General features: G+C 38.7%; 1 protein-coding gene across 21 annotated transcripts in view; it reads left to right on the plus strand.

Annotated features, from left to right (window-relative positions):
* c2cd5 (C2 calcium dependent domain containing 5) overlaps window positions 1–15,889 on the plus strand; it is a 63,163-nt gene that overhangs the window by 10,684 nt on the left and 36,590 nt on the right. For 6 of the 21 annotated variants that reach the window (XM_056236061.1, XM_056236042.1, XM_056236041.1 and 3 more), the window contains exons 8-13: window positions 1,417–1,571; window positions 4,866–5,066; window positions 6,612–6,700; window positions 6,812–6,850; window positions 7,671–7,779; window positions 14,804–14,857. In XM_056236061.1, the coding sequence (XP_056092036.1) occupies window positions 1,417–1,571; window positions 4,866–5,066; window positions 6,612–6,700; window positions 6,812–6,850; window positions 7,671–7,779; window positions 14,804–14,857 (647 nt within the window). Of the gene's footprint in view, window positions 1–589; window positions 764–1,416; window positions 1,572–4,865; window positions 5,067–6,611; window positions 6,701–6,811; window positions 6,851–7,670; window positions 7,780–14,803; window positions 14,858–15,889 lie in introns of all 21 variants that reach the window. The other 15 variants (XM_056236057.1, XM_056236058.1, XM_056236056.1 and 12 more) reach the window with 10 other exon arrangements.

Below are 15,889 nucleotides of genomic sequence, written 5' to 3' on the forward strand. Positions count from 1 at the left end.
ACTTGTCTAACTAGACAGCATTTTTGGTGCCGTCTAGGTAGTCCGCTCACTAGGTTTTAAGAAACAGACGATATTTCCTCCCTGTCGTTTTTTGATGCGGTCTGCCTTGGGTGTTTGCGTAGGGGTGGGAATCTTTAACGGTTTAGTTCACCCAAAAAATACTCACCCTCAAGCCATCCTTGGTGTATATGACACAATCAGAATCATAGCCATCATAGACAGCGGTAGATCTATTTTAGATCTGTTTTAAACTATCAGATGTTTTGTCCTTACGACATGAATGTGTTTACATTAATTTTGCGCCCTGCTGGACGAACACAAAGAAAGCGCACTTGAGCATTTGAAAGCAAACGTCTGTCAGTAATTGAGTTTCATGTATCGAATTTATTCTGTATTTCAAATGGCATTAATGATGAAAACACTGAAATGCTGAGAGAATCGATTTTTTTGTCTCCCACCCCTATGTGTGCGCGTGCATGTTTTTGTTATGTCAATGTTACGTGTGTGCATCCACGTTCTCTGTGATTGTACTGTACACAGTGGGTGCATGTGTGTTTAATGTATGAAATATGGGTGAATGTGTGTGTAGCTCTCCGCAGGCTGCTCCTACCACTCTCGGATGTCGTTCCACACACAGCAGTCCAGTTCACAGTGCGAGCAGTCGTCTTTCTCAGGGCTTCTCCGTTTCTGTGCCGACACTGCTGTTCGCCGGTATGAAACCCAGACACAGGAGCTCAGAAGCCCCCAGAGCCAGGCAGTGTAGGCAGGTACCCCACGACCCCCATGACCCCGCCACGGACCTCTCACCACCCCCTTGTTCTTCATTGGCAGACAGCTACGACATCACCAGACCCCCTCCCTTCAGCTGCCAAAGCAACCTCGTTTACAGCTTTAAAACACCTCTGACCAATCAGTGAGCTGCATTCAGCTGTCACTCACGGAGTATATCCAATCAGAGGTGTGGGTTTAGCTTCTGTGTTTTTAAGTTGTGCGTGCGTACCTTTATTCACAGGCAGGGTTGTTGAATTTTACATTTTGGCCTTGTAAAGGCAGTAGTCGACCCTTGTTATCAAAGCGTTGTGCTTTGGTTGGCTGAAACACGCTTCTTGTTCATCTCATTTGCATTCTGCCGCTTTTTTGGTTTTCACAGTGTTGGTTTTTTTTCCATTAATTTTTTCTATCCCGCCCACTACATCACGTGCTTTCCTATCTCTTCTTGACATCCTCACACTCTACCCTTTCAGCAGCAAGCAGTCATCACTTTTCCTTCTTTCTTTCTCTACCTCTATTCCTTCCTCACACATAAACACACACACGCATGCACACGCTCAAACACACGCACACGGGCACAGTCCTCATGTATGACCCTGTGAGTCCGTGTGTGTTGATAGTGTGTGTTACTCCTTGCTCTGACAGGCCAGTTTTTGGGGAGGAGGGTCCAGGCGTCCCGTTGTCCTCAGGACCCCCCACCCCTCTGAGAGCACAAACCTTCTCCTCCTTCTCCCCCTCCAAGTCCTACAGTCGCCAGTCCTCCTCCTCTGACACCGAGCTCAGCTTAACCCCCAAAACCGGTAAGATACCCGTCCCCACCTGACCTCAGGTACTCTACCAGACACTCTCTCTCTCCATGGGCCTTGATTTTAATCTTTATCAGTGTGCTGCTGACCCCAGTATCAAGGCCTAGAGGCAGAGGGTGTAGGGCACAGTGTCTCTGCATTTTTTTGGTCTAGTTTTGTGTTTATTTAATTTATGTTTGTTGTGTTGTCCCTCCATTATTTCTTAATCTGCATGTGTGAAATGTTTATTTTTATTTGACTCAAGGCTGTGATCTCGGATTTTGTACATTTGGAATTAAAAGAAATGATCTTTTTTTTTTTTATCTTTCCATGGATGCAAACTGCTCAACTTTATGCTAAATCCTCGGTTTGTTATACAAAATAGGTCACTTATTAATTGTTTCATGCTGAACCCAAGGAGCTTTTCTTACAGTAAGGTTAAATTTTAAAAGTGATAGGTCAACCAAAAATTAAAGTTCTGTCATTTACTCACCCTCATGTCGTTCCAAACCTGTATGGCATTATTTCCTCCGTGTAACACAAAACTATATATATTTTGAGAATTTTTGTCCATACTATAGAAATCAATGGGGTCCAATGTTGTTTTGTTTCCCAACATTCTTCATTATATCTTCTTTTGTATTCCGCAGAAGAAAGTAAGTCACTTGACAATGACATGAAGGTGAGTAAAGGCCCCGATATATTTAAAGCGAAATCGAAGAATGAACTGATGTGACGTCATTTCGAACATAATCAGACCGAAACAAAGTTCGTTTTGGGAGTTCGAAACAGCTTGCCAAAGCGCTCCGGCTGCTAAACACCTTTGTACTACCATTGGTCCGTGGCGATTACGTAATAGGAAGGTGTGCGGGGAGGCTCCGGCGCCTTTCACGCTTAAATCTTTTCTAGTTCATTTGGCCTGTTCAGTCGGTCGAGGTCAGACGTCCGTGAGTGAAAACATGAACACATTGGAGAGCTGCTTTATAGTAGAAAATGAAGTTGTACTTCTGATGAAACGAGACACTAACACTGTTTTTCATGTTTAAAATGGTAAAGCTGCTTGATTTTAAGCAATCTATTGTATGCTATATAAACAATATAACGTGACTTTACTAGAGTGCCGAATTGCAGAGCTCGTGCAGGTGCTTTACTTATGCTTTATTAAAAACATGCTTGCTGTTTTCTCAATTTTGCTGTGTGTTTATTTTGTTATTGAGAGGAAAGTGTACACCACATATTTACATATTCATCTAAACGCAGCTCTCAGCAGTCTAGGCGCCGTCGGATGTTCACTAACAGTATATCGCTGGTGACCAGCGTTTAGAAGTATTTCGAACTTCGTTTTACCCCTAAAAGAAGAACGAAAAAGAACTTTGCCGTGAGTATATCGGGGCCTTAAATGATGACAGAATTAGAATTTTTGGATGGACTATCGCTTTAACATGAGGCTTCTGAAGAGAGGTATTTTGTGAAGTAGATTTGGGTGATCATGTGCTTGATTACAGCAATGCTAGCACAGATAGTCTGCGTAAATGTGCTTCAGTGTTTTTCTGAAGGTTTCACAACTTAAATAAAACACTTTTTGAAAAGGAAAGATAAGGTGCGCTTTTCCTTTGTAGACACCCTAATTTACAGAAACCTGATGATCTAAATTCATTCAACACTATCTTTTCATTTTTTTATTGTAAAATGACTAAAGATTTTCAAACTTTTCTCCATTCCTCTTAAATCACTTAAAGCATCATGTGAAAGAGTAAGCAAACAATGACTTAATGTGCACAAGAAACAAAAGGGGAAGGTATATTTATGAATATTGTGTATATTTTATCTTCATCCTTTTCTCTCCTCTGTTGTTCATCCTTTATAAGTTTTACATAAAAAACATTGAAATTTATGAAATGTTGCTGTATCCTAGTCTTTTAGTGTTTTCATGTGAAATGCAAGAAGCTCTTTTAAGCAAATTTACCTAAAGTGTAGAATTATTTTGAAATAAAATGTTTTGATAAGGTTTGAACTTCATATTCACCCAAATATGAAAATGTTATTTTCTCACCCTCATGTCGTTCTATGTTTCCATACAACATTGTAGTTTATGGTGACCATGTCTGTCAAGCTAAAAAGAAAATCACCATTAGAAAGCATAAAAGCATATTTTTTGTAGTCCATGTGACTAATCAAAGTCTTAAAGGATTAGTTCACTTTTAAAAAAACTTTTGCTGATAATTTACTTACCCCCATGTCATCCAAGATGTCCATGTCTTTCTTTCTTCAGTCGAAAAGAAATTAAGGTTTTTTATGAAAACATTCCAGGATTTTTATCCATTTAATGGACTTCAATGGGACCCAAAAGGTTCAAGGTCCAAATGACAGTTTCAGTGCAGCTTTATCGATGAATAATGGTCTTATCTAGCGAAACCATCAGTCAATTCAAAAATAAATAATAAAGTTTAAGTTTTATCAGCACAAATGCTCGCCTTGCTCTGTTCTGTGATGCACGTTCATGACTCTCCTGTTCGAACTCGTTCATCAAAATGAACAAATCTTAAAATGACTCGAAAAAAGATTTGTTCATTTTGATGAACGGGTTTGAACAGGAGAGTCATGAACGAGCATCACAGAACAGAGCAAGGCGAGCATTTGTGCTGATAAAACTTAAACTTTATTTATTTTTTAATTGACTGATGGTTTCGCTAGATAAGACCATTATTCATTGTCTGGTATCGTTTAAAGCCATTTGAAGCTGCACTGAAACTGTCATTTGGACCTTGAACCGTTTGGTTCCTATTGAAGTCCATTATATGGAGAAAAATCCTTGAATGTTTTCATCAAAAACATTAATTTCTTTTCGACTGAAGAAAGAAAGATATGGACATCTTGGATGACATGGGGGTGAGTAAATTATCAGCAAATTTTTTTAAAAAAGTGAACTAATCCTTTAAGTGATGAGAGCGCTTTGTAAGAGGAGCAAACCGAATTATGATAATTCACAGAGGGAGTCGAAGTCAAGTCAAAGATCTGAAACGGACTACAAAAGTCATTCTGACAGAAGTTTCAGTTTTGGATGAACTGTATACAGTGAATACCGTCAAAAACAACCTGCTGGAAATAAAACCCTGGGAAACCTGTGACTTTCTGACCCTTTTTTTATTTTATTTTTTTACCTCCCATCAGTTTGCATCCCTGTCTTTCTGAGTTCCTCTTTCTTTTTACATTTCAGTCAGTCACCCACCCCCCCTTATTTTTTCCTCATGTGATGTCTTCTTACCATCCTCCCCAAACTCTCCTTCTCTCTCATTCTTTCTCTGTCAGCGAGGATATTTCTGTCTCCCAGTACTCCCGCCCTTGAGTCTGAATCATCATCCCTCCCCTCTGTCCATCTGCCCCATCACTTTCGGCCAGGGATGGCCTCCTGGAGTTCAACTCCTCCCCCACTCCATGTCAGCCAATCAGACACAGCCATGCTGAGAAAGAGCGTGTCTTTCAGTGAGGAACTGCTGCTGGCGGCCTCTGGTAGGACACACCCACTGCTGCCCCTATGGCCTTTGATCCAGTGTGACCACACCAACCGCTGTGCTGCCCCCTGGCAGAATAACATGCCTGTCTCTCATTTGCCCACATTTTCCACAAATGCACTTGATAGAGCAGTGTGGTTTAATTTCTTTTGAGCACTCTGATTTAACAAAACCCCACTTGCATGTTTTTTCAGCCTGACTGGAAGTTAGATTCCTCCGCCAATGGAAGAGCAAACAAGAAATGCAAACCACTGGCCCTCGGTCATCTGTCTGGTTCCATAAAATCTAATTTCCGAGTGCCGGGGCTCTGAGCTTGTGTGTCTGAAACTGTTTGTTAATTGTTTTAATCTGTCCAAATGTGATGACTAGATAAAGTTTCCCAGCTAGTGAATGAGTAGAGTTGAAACTGCTTGTGATGAATGTTATTTCTTAAATGTCTTAAGAGTCTCTGAATGTTTTCTATGGGTTCATATATGTTTCTTTAAGTGTTTGTCCAACTAATGTAATTATTACATTTTTAGAATATAAAGTTTGCCTTGTGTTTTCAAAATGAAGGTGAACATATCCAATTCAAGATTAAATTCTTTATATTAGACCACTGCTCTACCTAATAGAGTGTTGAAAGTCACTTATTGGCTATCAAGGCTATGTGCACCAAATTAATTAAACCACCGTTCAAAAGTTTGGGGTCGGTATGAATTTATTTATTTAGGTAAAGAAATGAATACTTTAATGGGGCAAGGATCTTTTCAACATTGATAATGATCAGAAATTTCTGTTGAGCAGCAAATCATCATATTAAAATGATTTCTGAAGGATCATGTGACACTGAAGAGAGTAATGATGCTGAAAACTCAGCTTTAACGTCACAGGAATAAATCACATTTTAAAATATATTGCAATGGAAAACAGTTTGAAATTGTAACATTTCACAATATTAATATTGCTGTATTTTTTTATTAAATAAATACAATCTTGGTGATCATAAAAGACTTCTTTCTAAAATCTTGTCGATCCAAAACTTTTGAACGGTAGTGTATGTTAACTATTTTTGCATGCACATAATTTCTTTATTTAGGTATTCTGGTCAAGCCTTTATATATAAAAATAGGTTACTATATAAAAAAGTTATATATGCTCCACAGCAATTGGAATATTCCTGTATGCATGTTCTTTTCCTATTTTGACAACAGCACACAAGAGTTAAATAATTAAATGTAGGCCATGAGGCTCTTCTATATCAATTTCCTTTTCGCTTGAAAAATGTTTCCTCTTTTAATTAACATATGCAGATATAAACCAGTAATTTGTTTACATGACAAGAATTCAGAATAATATTTATTCCTAATAAATGCTATTTTAATTCATATAAGATTATTCGTCTGCATTTAAACACAGTCATCATAGTCACACAGAAGAGGTGAATGTACAGTATGTGAGTGCATGAGATATTGTAACATTGTTTATTTGCTTTTGAAGTGAAGTATCATTTGCCATCTTTCATTTCCCCTGAATGAAATTTCCCTCTCTTCTCCACCAACAGGAATGGGAAGTGGCGGCAGTGCAGGGAAGGAGGCGGGCCCTCTTAAAGCTCTCCTGAGGCAGCAGACCCAATCAGCACTGGAGCAGAGAGTAAGATAAAGACAATATATTCACATGTATTTATATATTCACGATCACAAAAGACTGGTGATTATGAGAATTGTGTTTCTCCACTCTTTCGCTCTCTCACTTGGATTCCAGGGGGTTTCATCATCCTCTGAAGCATTTGTTAGGACAGGGGTATGTCTGGAGAGGGCATGCCGAATGTTTCTGGTTGTAGAATCTTTCGTTTATCTTGTTTCCCATACTCCTCCCTGAACTGGAAGACCTGCATCTCTTCTACTGTCCTATTGACATCATTATCAAACCAATGGCACATTAGTATTGTGACTATTGGTTTGGGCGTTATGTGGTTATGTACCCATTTACATGGAGAATGTTCTAGAACCTCTGACTGGTGCTAGGAAGCTCTCATGTTTACCTGTACGTCACAGTTTTGCTGTGATCTTTGTCTGATTTTGTTCCAGGGGTGAAATGTCTTGTGAAATAATGAAATTATGATTAATGTGGCCTAAATGAAGAGCCAGAGTTTTTGAAGTCTGTGTTTTTACACTCATATGGATGAGAAAAAAACAGGTGCTGGTAACAATTTTGTTCAGGCTTTCTATCAGGACTTGAATATTTATTATGCATTTGAGTGGTATGTAAGTTAAGTAAATATAAGGGCCTCCATATGCGTTTATATTCTTAACTGAGGACCACTGTTTAAACCACTTATCTACTGAAAGTCCTGATGTATTGCACCCCGCAGAGTTGTTACCCAGTTAAACAGCCTAAAGTGTCTGAATCTCTGCATGAGTCTTGTGTTGTAATTGCTAAATATCGAAAATGTAATGGCACGACCCGCAGGTTTCAATTTTTGTGCTGTAATAAAATCTTACGCTGTGTGTGAAGATTTCATTACAGAAGTTCACCTGTCTTCATGACATTTGCTAGAATGGCAGTGGGTCACCTGGGTCCGTTCTGTATGACCCCTCCATCACCGTTCTGTGTCTTTCAGGAATATCCTTTCTTCACGTTGACCTCCTTCCCACCTGGATTTCTCCTCCACTTGGGGGGCGTGGTCAGTGCACGCTCAGTAAAGCTTCTGGATCGAATTCACAACCCAGGTAAGATGGCTCGTATTACACAAGCACAAACATAAACGAATACCTGCAACACACCAAATATATGATACATGAACATAATTTCAAACAACAATAAACTTTACTGTAGTAAGTACTAGGGCTGGGTTGAGAATATTGATTTCTCGATTTTAATCGATTAGCCAATATTGATGCTTGAGTCCCCTAGAATCGATCTTTTTAGTCTATTCTGTTTTCCATTTATGCGTGAATAAATCTTCACTGAACATTATTTGTAGCACACCTCCCATCCAATAAATCGCAATAGGCTTTGTGTTTTACTTTGATATGAGACCCTCTCAGTTTTCAAATTCTGTCAATTTAATTACAAAATTCAAACAATAAATACCACTTTGGTGCGCTTTAATGTGGCGTGACAGATTGCCGTAGCCACCTCAGTTTAAGTGAAGTGACTGTGTAGAGCTTAAGTGAACCATTCGTCTCTTCCTCTTTACTAACTAGTTAGCCTACAGCATGAAATAAAAAGAAGGTTTGTTGAAAATACAGTGCAACTCACTGTAATCTTGCATCATGTCTCATGTAATCACTCAGTGTTTCAACTGTGGAAAGATGTCTATAAAACAACAAACAATATGCCTTGTAATGTTGCATTTACCTCAGGAAAGCCATTCAGTGTCCATAGTTTTAGTCAGCTAGAAAAAATAGCTCTGGACAGGAGCATTTTACTTATTAAATACACTATATTACATAGATATAACATAATATGTACGTTTGAATAAATACGTTATGGAAACAAGTTACGACAGCCATCATTTAAATGTTTATATTTCAAAAAATGAATTGGAGTAGAAACAGTTCTATAATTAAGAAGTTATCATGATAAAAAACTGCCTTATGTGCAATTTAAATGTTTGTATACAAATCAGTAGGGATGTAACGATTCACTCAACTCACGATGCGATACGATTCACGATACTGGTTTCACGATACGATTTTCTCACGATTTTTTAACAAGTGATTAATTTAAGAAATTATAAATGAAAGTGTCCCTTTTATTATTTCTCAGACAAAATGCTGCACATTTCTTTTTAATTTTAAAATATATTTGTCAAATAAAAAAACTACATTGAAATAAAAAAAAGGTTGTTTCAACTCAGTCTTTCTGTCTGTCTGGTCAAGGGGGCGGGCACTGGTACCTTCGCACACTAAGTAAAAGACTACATTAGTACCACATTTAGAGGGGTTTTAATTTTGTTATAATTTGTATCATTACACTAGCAACTAGCAAGAGTAAAAAAAAAAACCCACACATTTAGAAAAATATGCCATAACCATCAATAAATTATATAAAAAAAATATATCCATGTACACATTTAGACAAAGAGATAGTAAAATAAATACAACACCTGGTTGCCACGGAAACACTGATGAACCTTGTGATCTCCGTGGCTCTCGCACTTGTCGTATTAATGCCTTTTACATGAAAACGGAGGTGACTTGTGCTTCTCACGGTGGTGATTATTATTAGTCTACGGAAAGTCAAAATGCCGCCACACCTCCGATTTGAATGAGTCAACATCTACGCTGGCCGTCGCCATGTTTTTGGCGGCGCGCGCACACCAGTCTATGGCACACACTGGCACGGCGCGAGCGGAGCAAACAGAGCGTTTTCAGTTCATTCCTATGGAAGTTGAGCTTGGCTCACACAAGCTCAAGTTCCATGAATAATGTGAAAACACTCGCTAGCTTCGCGCCAGTGTGTGCTTGCTGCTATTGTGCCTGTAAAGCGAGGTTCACAACTTCACAGTAGGCTACAGTAAACGCCCCTGCTGTTTAAAACGTGTATCGCGATTCGTTTAACATTTCAACCGACTTGAGTCACACATTTTTATCGATTTTCAACCGGTTGCCAGTGAATCGTTACATTACCTACAAATCAGTTATTCATTTTAACCTTTAATATTAATGTACCAGGTTTCCTGTATAGTTTACTGCATTAGTTGAGAGAGATTTTTCCTTGAGAACAATTGACATTATACTGAACCTGATCTATATCCAAATAAACTGATATAAAATGAAATCGAATCGAGATCAGAATAGAATCACAAGCTTGTGAATTGAATTGTGAAATTTGTGTTAGTACCCAGCCCTAGTAAGAACACGTACAGCAGGCGTATTCGTGAGGCAGTTTGGAAGTATGCATGTTGTGTGCATGGCTTTCGTTGTATTTACAATTTCAGTTCGTTGTGCAGTATATGTTCTGCATCACGTGCACCATTTTCTTTGCCTTACGTTTGTCCTCGCTAGCAGGGCCTGAATTTCGTTTTGGAAAATGGGGGGAATTCCCCCCTTTGGTGATTTATGGGGGGGATTGTTTAATTTGAGGGGGAAGTTCGGTGGGGGGGCATTTTTTAGAATTTTTTTATTTTATTTCAATTAGTTAACCTAAATCCTAAATGTATTTGTGTTTTTACAATGAGGTAAATTTTTAACGCAATAGCTTACACACAGCACAAGTAAGTTTGGTTTTACAAACAGTCAGTTAACAGTACAATAAGAACAAATAAATTACAAGCTGTAGCACAAATAAATACAATAGAATAAAGATAAAGTTTTTTTAGGTAGGTCTAACATTAGTATTCAGGTACAGAAATACTACAGAAATTGAACAAAGTAATTAAATGTAAAATAACACTGTATAGTCTTCACTGTAAACTTTAATACTGATTAATCCTTAAATTGAAAGTTACAAACGTTATTCAGTCAGGAGCAGTATGACTTTATTTGCTTGCTTCACTCAAATGCACAGATCCAATGTACTGTTACACGTTTTCTTTCTCAACTGTTTACGTTCACTGATGACATAACTGACTTTGTTTACATGGATAGTCACCAAGACAGGCATCTTGACATAATTTTTGTGTGTATTTGGTCATTTAAGTGCAAAAAGCTTTGAAAAAGAACACTGTACTTTATGTGGGCGCACTTTGGATGCAACTCTCTCACAGAGTGCACAAGTACCGAAAAGTTTAAAGTCGCTTGAATGTTTAAATTGGCAAGATGTGATGTGGGCAAGTAATAATTCCGACTATCCCGAAATGCAAGCTAAAATGTTGTATCGCACCTTGCAGCTGGCTTGTAGTGCAGACGCAATGTGCTGATGGGAAGCGACTTGCCCCTCATAGATACAGAGTGACAGAGTGAGCGAGCTAGGGGGAGAAAAAAGACGCCAAACTGCTGAATCACTGATTTGATCTTATATTCAGTGTGGATTTATTTACTCATCTAAACTTACGTGAAGTTCCCGCGCTGTAAGCGTGAAACCTGTGGAAACGAGTAAAACTACCCACAATCCCGTGCCAAAATTCAGGCCCTGTCCAGCAAATGATGCTCTATTACTTCTCTTTGCTTATAGAAGATTTTGAGACATCCATCTCCCCTGAACATTATTTTTGCCTGTTGCATTTTTTCACATGGACAAAGAATTACTTTTTGTAAACCTGCACATACACTTTCTAATCTGTACTAACTAGGGTTGGGTATCGGTTGGGTTTTATCCGATACCAGTACCTACTCTGTATTTTTTAAACGGTTCCGGTGCTTAAACGGTTCTTGAAACGGTACTTAAGAAAACGAAACCGCACACACTTTGTCAAAAAATAATACCCTTTTATTTACAGGGCCAAACTGGACACAATATTAACTTAAATATTTAAAAAATATAAATACAAGTAACATATGATAATAATAAATAAACCAATATAAAATAAAAATTCACATTTACATAATATCAAATAAAACAATATTGTATCAAAAAATGTAATAATACTGGAGATTAATAGAGATTACTACCAGGGTAATCTAATATCGACATGGCTACAGGTTCCCATGTTTTGTCTGCTTGAACCAGTCATGTAAGTTATCTGGTCATTGTAGCCTACTAGTTACGCAGCGCTTAGCTTGGCGAGTTTGGTATTTCGTTCCCACTGCGTCTTAGCTACGCAGCTTTGAGTGAACCTATGAAAGAGAACGTCTCTGGTTACTGGTGTAACCCATGTTCTCTGAATAGGGAACGCGACGCTGCGTTCGCTGCCAAACTCCTCGCGCTGCCGACAAGCTTCCTTTTTCGGCAGAGAAATCTGAGGAGCGGATGATGCGCGCGCTCTAATATAATATGAAGACGTAAGAGCGTCAAGGCGGCGCCCGCGCCATCAGACAATGGATTGACGTGATTCTATATGGGCTTCAGACAATCGGCACACCTAGTATCCTAGCACACCCTGAAACACTGGCACACGTGCGCAATTTTACACGTGAAATGCAGCCAAACCAGAGTTTCCGCTAGAAAAAAATGGTGCCGGTCAAGATGACCGGCAGAGTTTACATTTTACGGACATTTTGATGATATGCCGGTCAAATATCACCCCTTAATTAGTCAAGTTGAGGAAAACTGGAGGCAGGCTATGTAACCTAAAAAATGACTTCACATATCGCGTCTTTTGCTCGCTCAAGTTCGTTATTTCAAATGTAGGCGCGCTGCGCGCAGTATGCGCGCTCATAATGGAAGTGCGACGCGCTCGTTTTTTCCAAGCGCGTCCGCGCCGCATCGAGATAAAAACATCTCGGTGTGGAGTGGACTGAGGTAGGGCTGCTATTTTTATTTAACGAAAAATCTTAGTCTAACGGGAAAAATAATATATTTAGTGTTGGCTAATTTTGTGTTTTTTATTTGTCCTATTTTATCCTGTTTTTCTCTGTTGTCACTGTTAGAAATGCTGCAGGTGCATGAAAATTTGATCTGAATCCAGGTTCTGTTGTTGATCTGTTCTGTATGCTGGTGTTTGCACTTTGCACGTTAAAATAAACCCTTTGATAAATAAATAAAAATGTTTGTAGTTTTAACGGGTTACAGATAGGCCATTTATTCTTATTTAATGCCAATTCAATATTATAATCTTATCAGTTAACGGTTAATAATCGGTTAACGAGCGGCGGTTGTCGGTCGGGAAAATTAACCGAAATGAGCATCCGAACTGGATACATTTCGTTGAAATCACGTATGAGGACCTCCCTTCGCGGGCTGTGGAGAAATGCAATCCTCCATAGCCACGGAGCGCTGTCATGACAGTGAGCGCATCACGTCGCAGGCTTACGGCATCGATAAGAGGAGCGGTGTCTGCAGACTCAATGCTTGTAAAATGGCAAATAATCCTTCTGATCGGTCGGTGTATTTTTGCTTTATACATTTTTGGCTTATTCTCAAATTCCGATTGTGTTAAGAGGGTGGGATTATTAGGCCATTTTAATCGGACAATTTGACCGGAGAGATTTAATTTTGTCGGACATTTCATTTTTTTCCCGGCCAATGTCCGGTAATTACCGGACAACGGAAACCCTGACCCAAACCTTGGAGCGTTTTGTCTTCGGCATCTTCATTAATCCCCTCGCTGTCAGCAGACGTTCCAGGAGTCTCCCGCATATTGATAACGGCTCCCTGATGCCCGCAAATTAGTTAAAATCTCCCGGAATCTAGAGCGAGCGAGCAAGAGCGCGCATGCGAGACAGAACAGACTCTGCTCCAAACCGTATAGTGCGCGCACGGCAGAGAGCACCGAAATTTTCATTCTTATTCGGTCTGGTTACTACTGTTTACGTCGGACCCGTTCCCTATTGGCAGCGCGTTTCGGTACCCAACCCTAGTACTAACATTGCATTATAGGGGATGTAAATATTGGCATTGATGCAATTTAAAAATTCAAATTATTCTTTTGTAAAATATTTTAATTTCCATCTCTGAAGGAAGGTTCTGGTAAGGTTCTCTGCGTTCTCATGGGGACTTTAATCAAAATGCAAATGCTATCTGAATTTACAATTGTGTACCACCATTTGTACCACCACGTCTTTAGACTTCAGAGAGTTTGTAGTGCTGTTGTACTCACTTGATTTCTCCAGTGCATAATTATGATTCAGACCAAAATAATAATATTTAATTCATGGTGCATTGCATAAAACAATGAATCCTTGTCAGGGCGAATTTTTACATCCTTGTTGCATGATACTTACTCTTTTTTTTTTCTTTTTTTTTTTCTTTTTTCTACCCAAGATTTTTTTTTTATAGCATAATTCTCATTCTCATTCACTCTATCATCAGTATGACCATAACTTTTGTCACCTTTTGTGAGGCTGCCCACTGCAGTGATCTCTGATTGCATTTGTTTAAAACTTGCATGTATTCAAGCTAACCAAGCTGAGCCATTACCTACTAATTTACATTTCAAATGCTGACGTGTTTCCAAATTAGGTATCACACAGAGAAAGTGTAATTAAAAGGCAGAAAACTCTAATTAAGCTCTAGAGTGCAGAAGGGTATCTGTGGCTTTATTTTCTTAATTATAACGTATAGATGACTACAAACACCCACAATTTTCATTTAACAAAATACAACTGAAATGCATCTCCAACTACATCTGTGTATGAAAGTTTTGTGTGTGTGTGTGTGTGCATTAATTAAAGCATGGTTTGGTTGAAGGAGCTGCTCATGTAGTTTTTATTGTAGATGTGCTGATTTAGAGCCTCTGACATAGTGCTGCTGCTGCATGCCTCTCTCTCTCTCTCTCTCTCTCTCTCTCTCTCTCTCTCTCTCTCTCTCTCTCTCTCTCTCTCTCTCTCTCTCTTCCTTCCTTCCTTCACCTCTTTTTCCCTTGATTCTCTATATTATTCCTCTCTGTGATTCTGTCCATCTCTTCTCTCTTGCTCTCGTTCTCGTGGCCACCCTCTCAGATAACTTTTGTCTGACTTTGCAGTTCCTGTGGAGTGGTGTTGTCCAGTGTTGTGTTCTTGTTTGTAGTTGGTGTTTTGGTTTTCCTTTTCTTTTCTTTTCTGCTCTCTCTCTCTCTCTCTCTCTCTCTCTCTCTCTCTCTCTCTCTCTCTCTCTCTCTCTCTCTCTCTCTCTCTCTCTCTCTCTCTCTCTCTCTCTCTCTCTCTCTCTCTCTCTCTCTCTCTCTCTCCACTCTTTTAACCGATCTACTAATGTGGCGATTTGTCTCAGCCTTGGGTAACACCAGATCATACAAACTGCTAGACTGGAATAGTTTCACTGCAGGTACTACCTTACCCTCAGTCCTGCTTTACACACACACACACACAAACACACACTTATACGCAGCCCCTGGCAGCTCAGCTCTTATGTAATTATCTAATCATTGAATATATATGATCAGGTTCTATGTAGTATTGTGTTTAGAATATTTTCCATTAGTAAATAATACAGTGATAATGCTTAAATTGATAGTTTACCCAATAATGAAAATTCTGTCATTATTTACTCACCCTGTTTTTCAAACACATATGATTTTCTTTCTTCTGGGGAACACCAAAAGAGTTGTCCAGCCGAATGTCCATCCTCTCCTTAAAATTAAATAGTAACCAGAACTCACTGAAAATAATTCAGACTTGGCATATAAAGACATATTGCAGTAGATTTCATGTCATTAGGGGCTTTCGCACCGGGTAGTTATAGGAACTAGCCACCAGGAGCTAAATTTTTCCCTAGGGCCATTTTGCTGGTTGGCAAAATGGCATGATCAGAGCTATGTTTTTGTTGTGTTTTGAGTTTCGTTATAACAGAGATTGAATGTAGATGCAGGACTCAATGCTAAGGATTATTTTACTTAACCGGTTGGGACAGTGGTTCTAATTTTTACCTGCCCTGCCAAAATTTTCACTAGCCTCACCACAAACGAGTAATAAATAAAATAAAATAGGCCTAGTTATTATTTTCTGTGTTTTTGACCCATGTAAGGTTATGGCACCAAAAACTACTAGCCTAACTTAAATACATTTCAAATATTGTTAAAGACAAGTAAACAGTCAGTAATAAAATAGGAACAAATAATCAAATTACGAGCAATAGCAGAAATAAATACAATAGGACAAACATATAAATGAAATAAACGGTGCTCTTCAGGTTTTTCAGTTTGGTCTAACAGTAGTTTTCATGTACAGAAATTGAATAAAGTAATCAAATGTAAAATAACATTGCATAATATTCACTGTATAAATTAAATATAGATTAATCATTATTAAAGTTACAAAAGCTGTTCAGTCAAGAGCCATGAGCGTTTTTTCTTTGACT

Source organism: Rhinichthys klamathensis, unplaced genomic scaffold (assembly GCF_029890125.1).
Source record: "Rhinichthys klamathensis goyatoka isolate OS25496 unplaced genomic scaffold, OSU_Roscu_1.1 h1tg000436l_1, whole genome shotgun sequence".
In the NCBI taxonomy this organism is placed as follows: domain Eukaryota; kingdom Metazoa; phylum Chordata; class Actinopteri; order Cypriniformes; family Leuciscidae; genus Rhinichthys; species Rhinichthys klamathensis.